The 18605-nt window shown below is 41.1% G+C and overlaps 1 protein-coding gene across 1 annotated transcript in view; it reads left to right on the forward strand.

The window, feature by feature from the left end:
* LOC136866980 (nose resistant to fluoxetine protein 6) overlaps positions 1 to 18605 on the forward strand; it is a 210567-nt gene that overhangs the window by 140735 nt on the left and 51227 nt on the right. Inside the window, exons 11-13 of the mRNA XM_068226785.1 lie at positions 73 to 238; positions 7566 to 7759; positions 14493 to 14628. Coding sequence (XP_068082886.1) covers positions 73 to 238; positions 7566 to 7759; positions 14493 to 14628 — 496 coding nt within the window. The remainder of the gene's footprint in view (positions 1 to 72; positions 239 to 7565; positions 7760 to 14492; positions 14629 to 18605) is intronic.

Raw genomic sequence — 18605 nt, forward strand, 5'->3', positions numbered from 1 at the left:
GCAGCTGTCTGTTGATCAGAGCTGTTACATTCTCTGATCATAGAAATGACAATTACTGTTGTGTGATTCTAGGCTAACTCCTTCTCTGGCAATGATAGTCCTTCTGCAGGTTTCTCTGCTAAGGCACGCTGGTACTGGCCCCTTTTGGAACAACATTCACGACCTTGGAGACAAGTGCCAACACAACTGGTGGATTACCCTTCTCTACCTTCAGAACTACATTGAGGTGGCTAAACAGGTATGTGAATTATCATTGTATCTGATGCTGAGAGTGAATGAAGTGCTGCGTAGCCGGGTGCTAAAGGTGTGTTCGGTTCACTTCAAAGGAAGTCGATTCGATTGCCCTCCAGGAAGATGTACGTGTGTTCTACCACGTATCAAAACAGTGCGTGCCGTATTTTTCAGTGAGAAATAACGACTCAGTATTTTCTTTTATATGCATTTTATTCAGCATAATACTCTCCTTCCCGGTCTAGAAAGCCAAGAATAACGGCCGAGAGGATTCGTCGTGCTGACCACACGGCACCTCGTAATCTGCAGGCCTTCGGGCTGAGCAGCGGTCGCTTGGTAGGCCAAGGCCCTTCAAGGGCTGTAGTGCCAAGGGGTTTGGTTTGGTTTGGTTTTATAATACTCTCCTTCAGCTTGAATTACATGTTCCCAACCAGAAAGAAGCTTATAAATCCCGCGTTGTAAAAGTTCTTTTTCCTAGAAGCAAAAGAATGTCCTAGGGCCTGCGTGACTTCATCTCAGTTTCCGAACTGTCGTTCATGAAATGGTTATCCATGGGAAAAACAGGTGATAATCGGACAGAGTAGGGAGGATGAGGTAAAATTTCCCAAACAGGTGTGATGATTGCCCAAATCGTCACTTTCCAGGTAGGAGGTCTGGCTTTGTCTTGAAGAAGGATCACTCCCTTTCTCTTGACTAGTGTTGGCTGCTTCTGGACGAGTACATCTCGGCTGTGATGGTTTTGCCATGCGGTAGGAATTTTCGAAGTGCACAGTGCCAGCACTGGTCCATCTCCGATACAGATCTACTGACCCAATTTCTAGCTGTACCCTCACTCTGGATATGGCCAAAATTGCGTGATTTTACACTGCGTTACTGCCTGCTTTTTCACGCAGCTGGACAACGTGCGAGGTGGGTGGCCACACTTGTGTGTTTGCATGGCGTTATTTTATTATTGTGTTGTATATTGTAAGGTATCAAAACACCGCCTTCGCTCTGCATATGTAAGGAGTTTCATTAACTGATTACTCCGTTGTTGTGTTATGTGCTGCGTTGGTTGTTCGTCGTCAAAGAAAATATTGGATCCATTCTATAATATTGACAGGTGATCAAGTGGACAATTTCTACTCCTACACACAACAAAACTAAAAGATAACCAGGATAATTTATTTGAGTATTATCGAATGTCCGTGACCTCGTTTGAAATGCTTATCTCTTAGGTGAAAAAATGATATTAGCAAAAGAAACACCACTTCTTCCCCATCACAGCGCTCATTACTGATAACCACGCATCTCTCTTCATGTCTCTGTTTTCGAACTCTTGTTCCTTTGTATCGTAAAGGCACGGATAGTTTTGTACCTCCATTTTGCAAAGTGATAGTACAGAACGAAAGCAAGTATTCAATACCGCAGCGTCTTCTTCCCGCAAGTGAGGCCAGGTACTGTGTCGCAAAACACGCAAACAAAATGGATGTCGGCCTATTCTGGAGCGGGCGACCTTTGTCGCGCTGTGTATGGCCGGTCCCGTCCAGATTAGTATTGTGGATTTTTGACGCGAGATTTCTGGCAGTAAACGCAGCGTGAAATCACGTAGATATGGCCCTAGCCTCACGGATGCCTCTCCAAGCGCGGAGCAGCTTCTGCTGGATTGCTGCCCAATTTGAACGCGGCGTTAACATCCTTTCACACTGACATGTTCAAATGAGTAGTGTGGTTCCAACAAAATTGGTTTTGACATGGACAACGCGCCTCACAGCTCTGCATAGTCTAACGATTGACGGGAATGTCTACATCTGACGTGATTCACACAGGGTTGCCGACACCTGCCGTTTGAATTTCACTTCTCGTCCCAGCGGTTCGAACAGGTTTCTTCCTGGATACCTGGTATTTTCGGAGGACCAAATGACTTTTCGGTTCACTCAGCATACGCAAGTGTAATTTACGTGGAAAAGTTGTGTCATCCATGCATATTTTGAAACGTAACATCTCATGTTCACCACATTTCATGCGAAAACTACTTGTTCAAAGTCGTATATTGCCAATCACTGAGTATAGGTCAGATGTATACAATAAATTATCTGAAACGTTGAACATAAAAGTACAGAGGATACAGAACGCTAATGTTCGTTACATTACAAATGCCAGGCATGATGAAGACATAACCCCTATTACATACAGCTGCAACGACCGAAACTCCATGAACGTCAAAAAATATCAGTATCTCAGTAGCTCATGCTACGCATAAAAATTCTCAAACTGAAGACCCCATCCTGACTTTATAATGCATTTGAAACTCTGGAGTCAGCACATAACAGAGATGATACGGTTTAAATAAACTACCCTTCAAAATCCCCTCCATTGTACCACTAAATTGAACAAATCCTTTGTTTGCAGTGCATCACGTATGTTTAACGTCTTTAATCTTCACCCTTTCACAAATGAAACTAACTGTAGTAAACAAAATCAGTCCACCCCCCCCCCCCCCCCCCCCACCCCCCCACCCCCCCCCCCATATACATCAACAGTAACTTTAGGGAAGAGATCACGCATTATTTTGACAACAATCAGAATTTACAATAATTCTTAGAAGAGGTTTTCTTTATTTTGCTTTAGATTACTCAATTATACTTAGAGCTTAATTTCTTATTTTCTTTCTTATTATATAATCTAACGTATGTATTAAAATAGTTTACTGATACAGTTTTTGATAACTCCGTCCGTCCGTTCTACTGGACCGATTTGTTTCATTTTTATTTCATTCCCTCCAGAATTACCTGCCGGTGAATTATGAGACATAGATATGTTTCTAAGTTCAGCCAACTCTGAGTAATCATAAAATCAAATCATAAAATGATCACTCCAACAATTGCAGGCGAAGGTTTACCCTAACACGCAATACATTCTGCACTTAGCAGTTTGCTAAGTGGCTAACATTTTCATTAATATTCTGATTGTTAGCAATATCATTGCATGGAGGTATGATCGATTACTACCTGTCAAGCCAGGGAGTATGCACTTCTTCTAATCACGGAAGAATACTATTCCCTGCCAGATACTCTTTCATACTGTAACCTTTCCCAGTTTCCAAATATATTCAACAGATGGCAGAGCGTTCCTAATAGCTTACATGCTCCTAAGAGAAAAAAGTCTACGTTCAAACAAACCCCATCATGACATACGCCCCAGACATTATCTGGGAACACCTATCGAAATAAAACCTAGATACACTAGAAAGAGTGAAGAGTGTTTATTAAGAAACTTGTCTGTCTGGCAAAAAGCGCTCCTTCGGGACTAACCTGTGAGCTCACAATACAACCGTTCTGTATAGAAGAACTACTATTAAAAATACCATTGCCTTCTACGACAGAATATCAAGATTTACATCAAGAAATGTGCGATAGAAAAGCGAATATATGATAGATATTTTACCAAACAGACGGCATGATAGCGTTATAATGAATGATTTCTGATTAGGACTGCGGCATACTACAATGCGCTTCTTATTAAATGTTCATAAAACCATTGAAAAGGGAAGGCAAAATAATATGACTCCGAGAGAGTTATCTGACCTATTTATAACCAATGCTGCGGAGCATCACGGGTTCTCTAGTGTATGTTTTAATTTTACTAGTTTGTAGTATCTGTGTTTTAATCCATTTTTTGTTGAATGATGAATTTTATATTATAGAGAATTATTTACTGTATTCATAAGCCTGTGTATTATTATATGAAGGTGCTACATACAGGGGATTTTCAGCCTCAGTGGCATGTGAATTGTCAATAAATTCAATTCAATTCAATTCAATTCAATTCAATTCAATTCAATTCAATTCAATTCAATTCAATTCAATTCAATTCAATTCAATTCAATTCAATTCAATTCAATTCAATTCAATTCAATTCAATTCAATTCAATTCAATTCAATTCAATTCAATTCAATTCAATTCAATTCAATTTTATTAATTGAGCTGACCTATATGACTGTGAAGCCAGACTCTCATAAATCTTGTTCTTCTTCCTCCCCCACATTTTCCACACCCTAGTGGAGATGGATGAACGCATGTCCACCATGTGTACATTGTTACGTTTCTCTGAAATGTGTTATATTGTATGCGTATGAAGGAGAGTGTACCGGAGCAAATGAAACACCCAGTCACCGAGTCAGCGGAATTAACAAAACGCAGCATTTATCTTATTTTAACAATTTGATCACAGGTCACGTGGAGACGATGGAATAGGAAAGGCCTAGGATTGAGAAGGAAACTACCATGGCCTTAAATAAGGTACAGTCCCAGCCTTTTCATGGTATGAAAACGGAAAACCACGGAAAACCATCAATTTCTTTTTACTCTCTACTGTCCTTTCTGACCGTTAATGAGGAGTTGTTCTCTGACCTCGTCCCGGTTTAAATTGTTTAGCAGCCTTGGCGTACATCCTGACTACTCTTGAACTTCGCCATGTCTTCTCCGAACATATCGCTGGGGCGGATAGCCATGATGGGGTCATCGAACTCACCCTTTGCATCCCTAAAACTTTCGTGGCCCATTGGACTAACTATTAGACTGGCCATTCTTTAGACTATACCCCATTTTCATAAGAATTCCTTCCCAGCTATTCCTGCATTCCATCGCTCTCTTCTTAAACTCTGCTTCCTGTACTGCACTCTTCTCCTCCTCTTTACCCTGACGATTCATGTTTGCGACAGTGGGGCTCGAACTCATTGTCGCCTGACAGCTACGTGACCCAATAATCAGCTGAAATTCCCGATTCGATTCCCACCGTCGGCAGCAATGAATATGGTCCTCCGTGATTTCCCATATTTCACACTAAGTAAATACTGAGGCCGTACCTTGATTAAGGCCACCGTCCGCTTCTTTCCCGTCCTAACCCTTCCCAACCTAACGTCCCCGAAAACCTTCAAGGAATGGCTGTATCGGAAGGAAATGGAAGGGCCATGAAAGGCGCGAAGATGAAATTAGGTCTCACGAACCTAATGCCGTTGGGATCGAAAGAGAATAAGCGAGGTTAGATAAAACAAGTGAAAGCAATATTAGATCAGCATCAGGACCGTGGTCGCCAACCTGTGCTCACAAATTTAGAGCGCCCTGAGGTATACAAATACGCTAGCTCGTGTTTCAACACAGCGTAACAAGTCCTGCGGCATTCTGCAAACTGCAAAGGTGTAATTAGTGAAATATTCATTACATCAATGATTATTATTACAATTGTTGTTATTACTTTGAGATTAAATTGAAATATATAATATTTGAGTTAACTCCGGGTTTGATTTAAAAAAATGTATCTGCATAAACATCAGTTATGCCGATGACACTGTCCTACTTGCAAGGCTGGTTGCAAATACGAAGGAGGATGGCATTCGTGGTAGCCTCAAAGCTGAAAAGGAGCGGATAGTGAGAGAGGCAACATTTAAATACCTGAGATATCACATTAACGATGACTGGGACCTTGCTACTGTGATCCGTTGCAGAATTGAGCAGACCAGAATTTCTTTGTAGAAACTTAGAAGACTTTCGTCAAGCAGTGACCTTTCCATTATACTACGGACTCGAGATCTCCGGTGCTGTTTTCAGCAGTCTACTATACGGCGTTGGGACATGGGTACTAACTGAGACCATGTGCAGGAGATTGCAAGCGTTTGAAATGTGGACGTACCAAAGGATGTTGAAGATACCTTGGACAGGTAATATGACTAATATAGAAATTTAGCACCGTATGAACTAAGAGCGACAAGTTATCACAGAATTAAGAGAAGGAAGCTGGAACATTTTGATCATATGATGAAGACCAGTAAATACCACTTTCTAGAAGTAATACTCAAAGGGGAAATAATGGAAAAAGTGGTCAGGGATGAAGTAGAACATCATGGCTTGGCAACTTGAGCCAGTGGTTTGGGGTAACGAAGCTTACTCTTTTTAGAACAGCTGTCAACAAACAGTAGATTATTCTACTGATCACCAACGTTCGGCGAGGACATGGCACATTAAGAGAAGATAAAGCAAACGACCAAAATTCAATGCCATTACACACCTGATGGGCTCATTCTGACAAGTAACAGCAGCTCAGCCTGCAGACTATGAGGTGAGGTGGGGGTGTTGCTCAAACTCAACTCTTACGTGTGACCTACTCCTGCTGGAGGGAGCGGTACAATACATCAGTGGTATCCGCTCCCTTTCATTGGGGACGTGGCTTGATGACCACTGTCCCCCTAGCTGAGTATGCCCTTACTTACACTTACATGTACCAATATCCTTACTTTCATCTATCATGTCTGACCTCTCTTGGTCAACTCCTGTTCTTTTCCAACCCTCACGGTACTAGGTTTGTGAGGCGTAGGGAGTATTTCATTTTCAAGCCCTTTGTGGGCCTTTCTCGTCTTCTATCGATTGGCCTACCTTCATTCTTCGAGATGTCAGACCTGCGGATTGCCAAGTTCGATTTCCTCTTGCAGCAATAAACACCATCACTACTGAGAGTACCCCGAGCCAGCTTTCTATTCCGGGTAACAATCCCTCACGTGGCAGGGAATTCAGTATAATCCGAGGTCTTCCGGTAAGTGACGGACTCACAATCTCTATACGCACGCCATACTTGTAAAAATTAAAGTGCTGCTTGTTTAAAAATATAAAAAGTTGAAGGTGAAACGAAGTTAACATGTACGTAAGTAAAATTTCTTCCTCATTTTGATGCAGTTGCAGCGAAATGCATTTATTAATTAACTTATTTATGTGAAAGTACATAGCCTAGGTTTTACACCCTATTAATGACCTTCTTAGCATTAACTACCCATATACATTATATGAAATAATTAACTAAAGAAAAACCAAACCAAATGAATAGTAGCATGGCAGCTGACAATATTAACAATTTAAAAGAAATGTGAACAATGCAATCAAACGGTAATCGAAAGGAATACAAAAATAATCAAATCAAACTTTAAACAAAAATGAGTACACTGGGAAATATGATGAAACCAGATAGAAAGGATGACTGAAATATTACAAATTCGGCGAATATATCGACTTCTTTTGTTATAGTATAAAGCGTAAATTTTACTAAAGTTTAATTGGAATGATGCAACGTTTTTTACCTACGAACATGAAATAATTGGTGCTGATGTGATGTTATTTGAGGGAAATAACCAATTTGTAGACAGAGTCTTCAAGCCTGAAAGGAACAGCGTACTTCATGATGAAGTGTAATAAAACAGCTGTATCTTATATTGCTTCAGTGATGAACGTTAGAACGTACAAGTGAATGCTAAGGAGAACTGTGTCACAAACAAATGTAAAGGTAACTACTCACTATTCTGTTGCAGTGTATAGACCAGGCCTGGTACTTGTCCATGGATATGCAGCTCTTCTGGTTGTCCCCTCTTGTGCTTATTCCTCTTTGGAAATGGCCGAAGAAAGGGCTGTACTTCACCGGGGCTTTGGCTATAGCAGGGATTGTTTCTAACTTCGTCATATCATACGTAAACGAGTTCTCCGGCACTACAGTTGGGCCAAATGTGTAAGTGTGTTTATTCTCACTACACACTATATTTATCAAAACAGTGCTATTCGTAGAATCATATCAAGGTATTCTTGATTTTTATTGCTCTTCTTGTTTGTTTATTTGCATTCTGGTGAGAACACAATGTGACGATGTAATGTTTTTAATTAATGATATTCGATCGCTGTCTGACCCGTTCGTAATTCACCCTGCCTCGGTGTTTGCATGGTTAGACCGCGCCTGCAAAAACACAATCAGGCAGAAAATTGCTAAGAGACTAATTTATTGTAACGTGTTTGTGGGGTGGATAAGTGAAGCCAAAAATTGTTAGCGTTAAACTTCTAAACATATTTTAATTAACTACTAATCACTAGATTCGAGCACACCTGAACCACAACTTAAACACTCAATGATACAGTTCACGAGCTCTCTCAGTCCTCACTGTTGAATCACTCTAATTCACACTCAGTCTTCGTTCAGTAACAGTTACAGACTCACTCTGTTCCACAGTCACTCTATCTGCCACTATCACAGTCCTGAGTTCACAGGCCGCACTCCACAGCCTCACAGTTGAGTATAACGTACACTGTCCGTACTCCAGTAGAACGTCGTTCACTTTCCCAAGCCGACCCAGTGTTCTCCTCCACACTGCACCAGAGACACACTCACTCTCAGCAGCTGGCCCCAGGGACTCAAAAGTCACGGCGACAGAACCACAGAACGAACACTCATTTCCACGGACAAAACACTCTCCAGACTACATCATTAAATTCAGGCTGTCAACTCAATCATACTCAAGACTTCACCCCAACTGGACTGAACTGAACCCACCCTGGCAAGTCTCGCCTATCATGTATACCTGGGCGGATCGTTGAGAAACTTCCGACAACAGAAGCTCGTGGAAGCTTCCGGGGACTGAAAGCTCTCGATTCAAAGTTTTGTGACGTGCCCACTCTTGCCCACACATGTGTGACAAATTTTAATATAAATAAATAATATCTCATTGTTTCTCAACAAGCAATATACCATGGGCGCTAGCCTTCAAGCTTATGACTAGAAAACGACAGTTGATAATTAATAATGATAATAATACGTAATGAGACTCTAAAAACTCCCAGGGGTGGGGTGATGGAACACTAACCATTAAGTACACTAACTTGGAAGTTAAGGATCATTAATAATAATTTCAGAAAATGCAAATTAATACAGCTATTTGTTAGGATGAAAAACTTGACGTAACGGCGTATTAACAGAATCTGAACTTACGGAAGCAAAAGAAAAATTGAATGAACTAAACTCTAAGAAAATGAACTGTTACGCGAAGAATTGCAGTAATTTATGCCATTAGCTCAACATTTGTAGACTCTGTCATCTGGATACAATCCATGTAGCAGCTGATGTTTGATGGACCTCTCGTACAGGTGGCGTCATCTATTGTTGTGGATTCCAGTTCTACTTGTACTTTGTGCATAGTACACTAGCTGTACTACGACTTTCCTGACTTTAACACTTCCTACTGTACTCCTTACATAAAGTCGTAATGAGTCCTAATTTTAATACGAAAATCGCCATGGGTTACGTTAATGGAGAGAATACACTTGTATTCTTCCGTATTACTGAACAGTAGCGTAACTAAATTCATAACAAAATCTCTACTGCCCTATACCAGTCAAAACCGATCTCCCGTTGACTTTAACTCTCGTCATTGAGGTAACAGGTCTCAGTGAGAGTAAATTTTGAGTAGTACACTACTCAGATGTGAAGTGAAATAAGTTAAGATCTTCGCCACCATAAGATCTATCTGTGTCGGTGCGACGTAAAACCAATAGAAATAAAAGTTAAGAACTTCTCCGATGTCAAGACATACAGCCCTCCTCCGATGATAGATTAGAATCGTCCTTCTAAGTAGTTGTAAGTAAGAGTCTCTTTCTATGTGGTTGTAAGTAAGAGTCTCCTTCCAAGTGGTTGTAAGTAAGAGTGTCCTCCCAAGTGCCTCTCCAGCTCTTGTCGTCGAAGTATATAGGTTCCAAAGTCTCCCTCCATCAACCATATCACATGGTCCAGTAAGATCTCACGTACTATCCCTTCTCCTGTCCATTGCTATGAATCCATCACGTTGCTTCATTAAGTCCATTCACATAGTTTGAACTTTCCCGTGGAATCAAATCGTCAGGTAGTGAACTTCGAAAAGTAGGAGTTAACAAGGCTTTAACTGTCTCCCCAGAGTGTGGAGAGGGTAAGGTCTCTCGTAAACTTGATGATGTAAATTTCCTGGTAATGGGCTGAAATTAGCCTGCTGACTTCGGTCACATGACTTTGGCTATTGAAAAATTTACTGCAAGCTATTAATACGAATGATGATGAAATACTTTACTCAATAAGCCATTCGTTCAGAATACGTTATAGCCGCGATACAAAGAAATGAAATGATGATGTGAAATGGATGATTAAAACCCTATACATAGTAATTTAAAAATGACCTACCCGTGATTAAATATACACATCTTTTCAATTAGTTGCATAGTTTAGTAATTTATTATATGCTTTGATATTCGAAACATCACAGTTCCTCCGTAATATTGAAAGAAGTGTTCTGAAAGATAGGACTGGAGGGAGGAGCATTGCACCTGCCATAGCACGGTGTCGCCACATTCCTGCATTCCTTTCTCCTTCCTCTCGCTTGCGGTTCACTTGTGCGTTCGTTCTCACCGCTCAGAAGTGAGAGGTTTAGCGACTCTTAGCAAGACGAGCCGGCCAGCAGGCTCATCTCTATGGTAACCACGGGAGGCCCGTCCACGTTTCCATGGCAACCATGCCGTGTCCTCCCGGGGATATGAATTCAGGACAGCTATTACCTCCGAGGATCGAACCGATGGGGACGTAGGAGGAATCGGTGTACCTGATATATTAGAATCAGGCAGTAATAAGGGCTAGAATTCAGTGAGTGTATACAGGTATAGTCACACATGGTAATAAGAAGATTATAACTTAATATAATTCATATTCACGAAATTAAGAATTGTAAGTGTAGTAGTCGTATTTCAACTTGTTGAGAAATCTTGAGAAAGAGAATTTTTTTGTACGCATAGAATCACAGGCACGAGGACGTGAGTCATGTTGACCGGTACATAGGCCAGGCCATGAAGAATGCTAATACGTGCAAGAAATACAGCCTTCTGATAGGTCAGAACAACGGAAAGTTATGTAGTCACGTAGAACGATAATCCCCAAGGTTCTATAAACTTTGGTGGGGCCACTGAGGCTATAAAAGGGCAGAGAAGCCGTCGTTCAGGGCTTCTACCACTAATTCATGGACGAGTTGCAGTCAGAACACTTGTCGGTCGACAGGGCGATTACGCAATCGATGATAATAATAAGTCTTGTCATAACTTCTCTTCGAGCACGAAGGCTGAGCAAAGGCTTATCATACTTGTACATAGTGTACATATTGTAATTACTTCAGTTGAGAATATAATATCATCGTGGGATTCTATTCCATTGGCTATACTTCTTCTCTGTACCTTAGTCGAAACTTCCCAACGCTAACGTTCCAAACGGTCGGGAACGATCCAACCAACTTTCCAACCAATCTGACATTCTCCTACAAACTATAATCCTGTCTGTCACGACAAAAGACAAAAATATTTATAGCCTGGAATGACGTCAAATTCAGCCTCAGCTGTTCTTCACCATGGCTCACGGCATGGCGGGTGCGGAGGCCTTCCGCAATGCAGCGTGAATAAATGTGAGAGAGAAACCTCCAGTGTTGTTTCTACATCAGACGTCCTCATCCCAACACTGTAACCGGTGCAAGATGAAGTTTTGTAGATATGGTCGACGTCCATGCGGGAGACCTAAACAACGGTTTAGACACGGTGTCATGCAGTTGTTAAATAGCAATGAGACCGATAGATGATCAATATACGGAATTACTTCATACGTTAGACGTGGAGTGTGGTCAGAAATCCTGACTGATAATACTGGAGATTATTCTCTTTCGGACTTCGTTGTCTTGATGAAGACACAACCAAAAATTATATAATTATTACATAAATGAGAGTTGACAATGTACAGAAGTACAATGAAAATCGCGGAAAATATACTAAAATCAAATTATAGGCATGCTTTAATCATATCCACGTTCTTCCTCCTTTGGTGGGCCAGTGGAAAATCACGTTATAGAAGTGTTTGTTATCTTCAGACATGCACTGGAGATTTTGTTTATGATCTTCAAGTATATACAGTAGAATTTTCTGAAAATGCCCTATTTTGACAGTCATCCAAAAATTTGTGAAACGGAAATAGCTTTATGTAACAAAATGTGTGATGGAGTTGTAAACCTAGCAACCATGTAGGCTGTGATTTGAGGTATGGGTGGATGGCCAGACACCATTACCAGGCAACCGTAAAGGCTGTGATGTAAAGTATGGATTGAGGTCAGACATTGTTACCTAGAAACCGTGCGGGCTATGTCTTATGGATAGTGGTCACCTGAAACCAGCAGACTTTCATGGATGGCCATGACGAGATACATATTTATTATCACTGGAAGCGGACCTTGCTACTGTGCGGGAGTAACGTTAGGAAATTTATGATGATTTATGATCATTTAATTTTCCTATAGTTGACACCATTTTTTCTTTCTATTGATTGTAACTGGCCCAGTGTATGTTTTTATGTCTGGAAGATCTGTCACAGCCTTACATCCGCGTTTTAACAGAGGAATTTGAGAAGTGCAGTGTCCGTCCATGAATGCTTTGGCATCAAAAATTCCGGGACAATAGCTATAATTATCTGAGATTTTACATTTGTGTGTAGCTATGTGAGGACCACATTGAGTTAACATTATTTTTGATAACCTGACGAATTTTTGAAATTCCTACGTTATCTGACTTCTGTGCTAGTAGTCCTAAGTCGGGCGTAAGATTATCTGTTGCATGATACAGACAACATGGGTCAATATTTGCGTTCAGAGATCAGTATGAAGCAAATAATGCATTTTGTTCTTCCGCACGATATTGCAGAGCAATACATGTTGACTATTGAACAGAAAAACTTATAACAGAATAGTTACTGTGCTGTATATTTCTATTCGACAAGAAAAGTTCAATCCTATTACAATTAGCACACACACTAGAATTGATTGTAGAACAAGAGAGAACATGTTGACTATTAGTGTTTAGAACAGAAAAACTTATAACGCAAACACAATAGTTACTGTGCTGTATGTTTCTATTCGACAACATAAGTACAATCCTGTTACAATTAGCACACACTAGATTGAGGGCATCCGGTCGTAAAATTAAGATTCATTTCATTTTACACCCGACACCATGAAGAAACGGGAAAAGGGTTGGACATAGATAACTGCCCATATCGAAGAAATGTATGACTGTAAACAATGTACAGGATAGTTTATTATTATATTTTATCAATATTCACAGTATTTGGAACCATATGGGGATTATTTTAAGACGCTCTCGTGCTTTCTTAATACTCTTTGATATCCAGTGCAATTATAAGACAGTGGTCCAAACACAAGTAGAGTGAGCACATCTGCATCTTCCAAATCCATCACAAATTAAAAAGTTGTCACTGACCAATGCCCGGAAACAGTATTCCTGAGGAATCTGGGCCATTTCTGGTCCGTCACTCAGAAATCCGAACGTGGAGAAAGCAGGCATTCCTGCCCCCTCATGTGAGTTATACCATTAGACGTCTCTCTCTCTCTCTCTCTCTCTCTGAACCCCAAAATGACGGCACTACACTCATCAGAGGAGTTCATGAGATGAAATGAATGACGTGATATCGTCTCTTCTACGCTAAGACCACGTAATGTGAAAATGCTCTTCCTATCCTTTATTTTCGTTAAGACTGGTCACGCCTCCCAGCCACATTTTGATATACAGTCCATCAGAACAATTATCGTTGAGTTCATTTTCCTATGCGCGTGTTTAAAGGAAAAAAGCCTTCAATACATTATAATGTACTCTGGGAGCCGGTAAATACGTTATGCACACATACATTCCTACAGTACGGTACAGTAAGGTTCATTTTCCGTTACACCATAGCATAGGGAAATTAACTCAACGAAATTTGTTCTGATGGACTGCATATCCATATGTGTCTGGGAAGCGTGACCAGTCTTAAGAGAAATAATGGATAGGAAGGGTACTGTCACATTCACGTTTTGGCATAGGAGCGACGATATATAATAGCAGGAAGGGAGAGGGTGAAACCCAGTGCCGGCACAGAAGGGAATCACCATCAACATTGTCAAGTGCCCTCACTCCATATGAGCACTGCGGAGAGGTTTGGAATTTAATCCAGGCATTTAGCACGCAATCTAGTGATTAGAAATTGTATACCACCACCTCCATTTCCCTGCCGTCCAACATTCTGACGTTCATAATTTTTTCGACCAACGGGACTTGAATCGACTTACCACCGTGTCAGACAACATAGACTTCACGCTTTAACGGTCATGACCACCAGGCGGGCTGTAGTTATGGGCAGCTAGTATTTTGAGATTATTCAAATCTGTAACTTCTTTCGAAAGCTGGACGTCACATTTTGCATTGTCGGAATTTTCCCTTTAACGCAACCTTGCCCGTTGGTCCTTTAGGACAGGTGTTCTATAACCTACATCCAAAGGCGTCCACGGTTAAAATATTTCCGTCAATAATTCTCTAATTTCGTTCATATTTGTCAAGTGATCATTTTTATATTGTGATTTTTCCCTGTGTTCCAGGAGAAATGGCGTTGATTTTGGCAAGCTAATGTACGTCGCAACCCATGCGAGATTCGTACCCTATTTATTGGGTGTCTTTTTGGGGTATTTTCTGGTCTATCTCAAGTCAAGAAAGACAACCATCAAATTTCCTAAGGTAAGTTCCTTCTTGTCCACTTCTGTGGTGTAGTGGTCAGTGTGATTAGTTGCCATCTCCGAAATCCTGGGTTCAATTCCGGCTCTGCCACGAAATTTGCAAAGTGGTACGAGGTCTTGACCAGGGTCCACTCATCCTCAGCAGCTCAACTCAGTAGAAGGGGTTCAATTTCCACCTCAGCCATCCTCGAAGTGGTTAAAGGGGTTTCCCAATTCTCCTCCAGGCAATTGCCGGGATGGCACCTAACTTAAGACCACGACCACTTCCTTCCCTCATCTCTGCCTGTCCCTTTGAATCTTCTCATTCCCCACAAGGCCCCTGTTCACCATAGCAGGTGAGTCACCTGACCGAGGTACTGGTCTTCCTCCCGAGTTGTATCTCTGACCAAGCTCCGGGCACTGCGCGTGAGACGGTAAAGGTGGGATTCCTCGCTGAGTCCGAAGGAAAACCAAGGCTGGACTGTGAACGGATTAAGGAATAAAGAAAGAATGAATGAATGAAAGAAAGAAAGAAAGAAAGAAAGAAAGAAAGAAAGAAAGAAAGAAAGAAAGAAAGAAAGAGAGTTTCTTCTTTAGTACATTAAGTTATATTATACTCTTCCATTAAACGCTCGCTTTAACGCGGAATTGAATACACGTCCCACCTACGAGTTAACTCAGTTTTCAGATGTCCTACTTCCTTCTAATTCCGATTCAGCTGTTTTTTTCAACACGAGGTGGTAGTTTCAGGTATAGTCCTGTAAAGATGACCGTAAACATACATATCTTCTATTTAAGTCATTGTATGCATGTGGGTGGGTGAGTGGATGGGTTTGTACCACATCTGCTCCTAAACCATTGGAGCGATTTCAACCAAATTTGGTACACTTATGACTTAGTATCAGGAGACAAACAGCGTGGGGGTAAGTCAACCCGAACACCCATAGGGGCGGGGTGATAAGGGGATCAAATATAAAAATTAACGAAAATAGTGTTGAATCCATACATTTTGGGGTTGCTGAGATGAATAGTGACACTCCGGATTTTTTAAAGTCCAAATTCAGCCCTCTGTGGGGTGGGGGGCGAGGGGGAAGTGATATATAAAATTAATCGAAAATAGTGTGGAATAAATGAAGTTGGCCGCTGTTATCGGTGAGAGAAGGTTGTCTGCTCTGCATTCTCCTGATCGTCGCTCGTGTCAAACAGTGTGCTTGTTAAGAAAACTACGAGTTTGTTTCGAGTTCTACTTGTTGAATTCGTTTAATTGCTTTTTCAGTGAAACAGTGAAAAGATAAGTAATATCATGGCAACAAAATTTGTAAGGAGGAATACTCTGAAATACATATTTGAACGTGAGAATAAGCCTTCGGCCTGGGACGTACATAATTGGATCTAGTCACTGCTGAAACTCTCATCAGATCAAATCGACATGATCCAGATGGACAATCTGGAAACCGCAGCATATATTAAGGTAATTTCAACAGTTATTCACGAAAGTTTGATATGTCACTATTCAGGGATTCAGAAAATAATGTTAAGTGATGGTCATATAGGAAATTTGCTGTGATGCCAGTTGGCAAGGTACAAAGGAATGTTCGAATACTTAATGTTTCCCCGGAAGTACCTCTAGAGTCCATTTCATTGGCGTTAAGTAAATACGGGAAAGTGATAGAACACAGTGAAGAGGAGTGGTAACAGCAATCCCTTTCAAAGTACGCAACGGTATACGTGCTATTCGAATGGAGTTAAAAGACCCAATACCTTCCTTCTTATATATTGAAGGCTTTCGTGCCCAGGTTATTTATGACGGCCAAAATAGAACATGTCTTGCTTGTAATTCGCCCTGTAACTTGAAACCAGACTGTCCGCTTCGCCAGAATCGCTTGGCAGAGAGAAAAAATATAAACAATGCCACATTCACACCTGTTAACTCCTCCTTCAGTGAACTAGACCCCACTATACCAGTTTCACCATCGCTAAGCGAGCCACACAACAACGCCAGCAAACAAGCCCCATGGGCAGATATACACAATGAGGAAAACACAGCACACAATCCGGCTATTGATAGGAATGAATTTCCTTCGGTCACGGAGAGTCAGAATAAAATTATGAAGACTGAGTTGGAACATAGCATTTTCAAATCCCTACCTCCTGAAATCCATGAACAAATTAATGCAACTAAATACGTGCCTTCCAAAGCCTTGGCCACAGTTGACTCCACGCCTGCCCAGCAGCCCGTAAATTACCTGATAGACACTCCAAGCACCCCTTTAATCCTGGATCTTAGCCAGACCCCGAACAACGCATCTCTCCCCTCTAGGATGGAAACCGAAATTATGGGCAGTGCAGATACACCCGACCGGGACTTAATAGATACCGAAATGGCAGAGGAAGGTGTGGAAACTGAAGAGTGTATTGGTGAAGAGAAACAAAGTAAGATGTTTTCACCTCGAATGAGAAATATAAATAAAACACACAGTACGTCATCCACGGCGGACAAAAGCTTGAAGAACAGTCAACCATTACATAGCCTACTTTCTTAAGCTATACGGACCCACGTCTACATACAAGAAAGAAGAGTGCCGAGCGGAAAGGGTCTAATTCTAAATCGTCTGTACCTAACTGACTCTGCACCAACCAGTACCTGTCGTACCGTCTACGCAAACATGAATACAGCTTCTTGGCGTTTTGCTTTCCCTCTCTGTCTTGTTATGGTGAGTTTTCTTACAACTTACGCCCCTCTTAATATTAATGGAGCAAGCGCTGCTTAGTCGGTTCGTGAAGGAATATGATACTGATATCTTATTCCTCCAGGAAGTTAATGAGACAAACTTCCATTTCTTATATAACTATGACTATATAACGAACGTAGGTGATAACTTCCGAGGAACTGCAATAGTATACAGGAAAGGAATTCAGCTCACTGATGTCATCATGGACCCTACGGGAAGGTTTCTGTCTGCCACCTATAATAATACAAGATTGATAAACGTATATAGCCCATCCGGGTCACAGTACAAAGAGGACCTAAACCTATTATTTACAAATGAAATAGTGCCCCATTTAGTGACAACTGGTCCAATCATTCTGGTAGGTGATTTCAACTGCACTCTTCACCCACGAGACCAAACAGGTACTTTTAACTTTTGTCCAGGCCTTCAGACACTAATACAGTCTATGCAGCTCAAGGATGTGTGGCAGCAGTTACACTGCTCACATGTCGAATTTACACATTGCCGTGGGGAGTCAAAATCCAGGATAGATAGGATGTACGTATCCACGGCTCAAGTGCAGCACCTCGATAGCTGTAAGGTGACTCCAGTCACCTTTAGCGATCACCATAGCGTTCTAGTTATGATGAAGACAACAGGGAGTGACAGATGCATCATGGGGAAAGGAATATGGAAGATGAATAGGTCTGTTTTCAATAATACTGAGGATATCCAACGTTTCACGAAGTGTTATCAGCAGTTCAAATTAGAGCAAAATCACTATAGTAGCGTGATAGACTGGTGGACATATAAACTTAAACCTGCCATTAGAGCTCTCGGACGGACAATAGCGTATGAGCACAACTAGGATACTAGGATACAAGTAGGAGAATTGAATTCTATGACAGAGTTATGTTTGATCTGCATCACAAGGAACAGCAAAGCCAAAATGTCTCTTCTGCATTAAATTCTATTAAGAGAATTATTTTAGGTATTAAGGAAAGCAGCCTAGAACAACTACAGCAGCACGTAAAAGGCACGTCCCTCATCGAAAGAGAGAAAATCTCTCTCTACCACATTGCCATGAGTAGACGATCAGCTAATAAGCAATTTTTTAATCGATGGAATAATGGTAAAGGGACATTGTTCACTACAAAGGAACAGCTCCTTGCAGAAAGTGAGAGATATTTCCGTGCAATGTTTGCAGAAGACAGCTTCTCAAAGTTCGATATTGACAGATATCTTCATCATCTCCAGAGTCATCTAGAAAGAGACGATATCGTACATC

The sequence above is a fragment of the Anabrus simplex genome, chromosome 3 (assembly GCF_040414725.1).
Source record: "Anabrus simplex isolate iqAnaSimp1 chromosome 3, ASM4041472v1, whole genome shotgun sequence".
Lineage (NCBI taxonomy): Eukaryota > Metazoa > Arthropoda > Insecta > Orthoptera > Tettigoniidae > Anabrus > Anabrus simplex.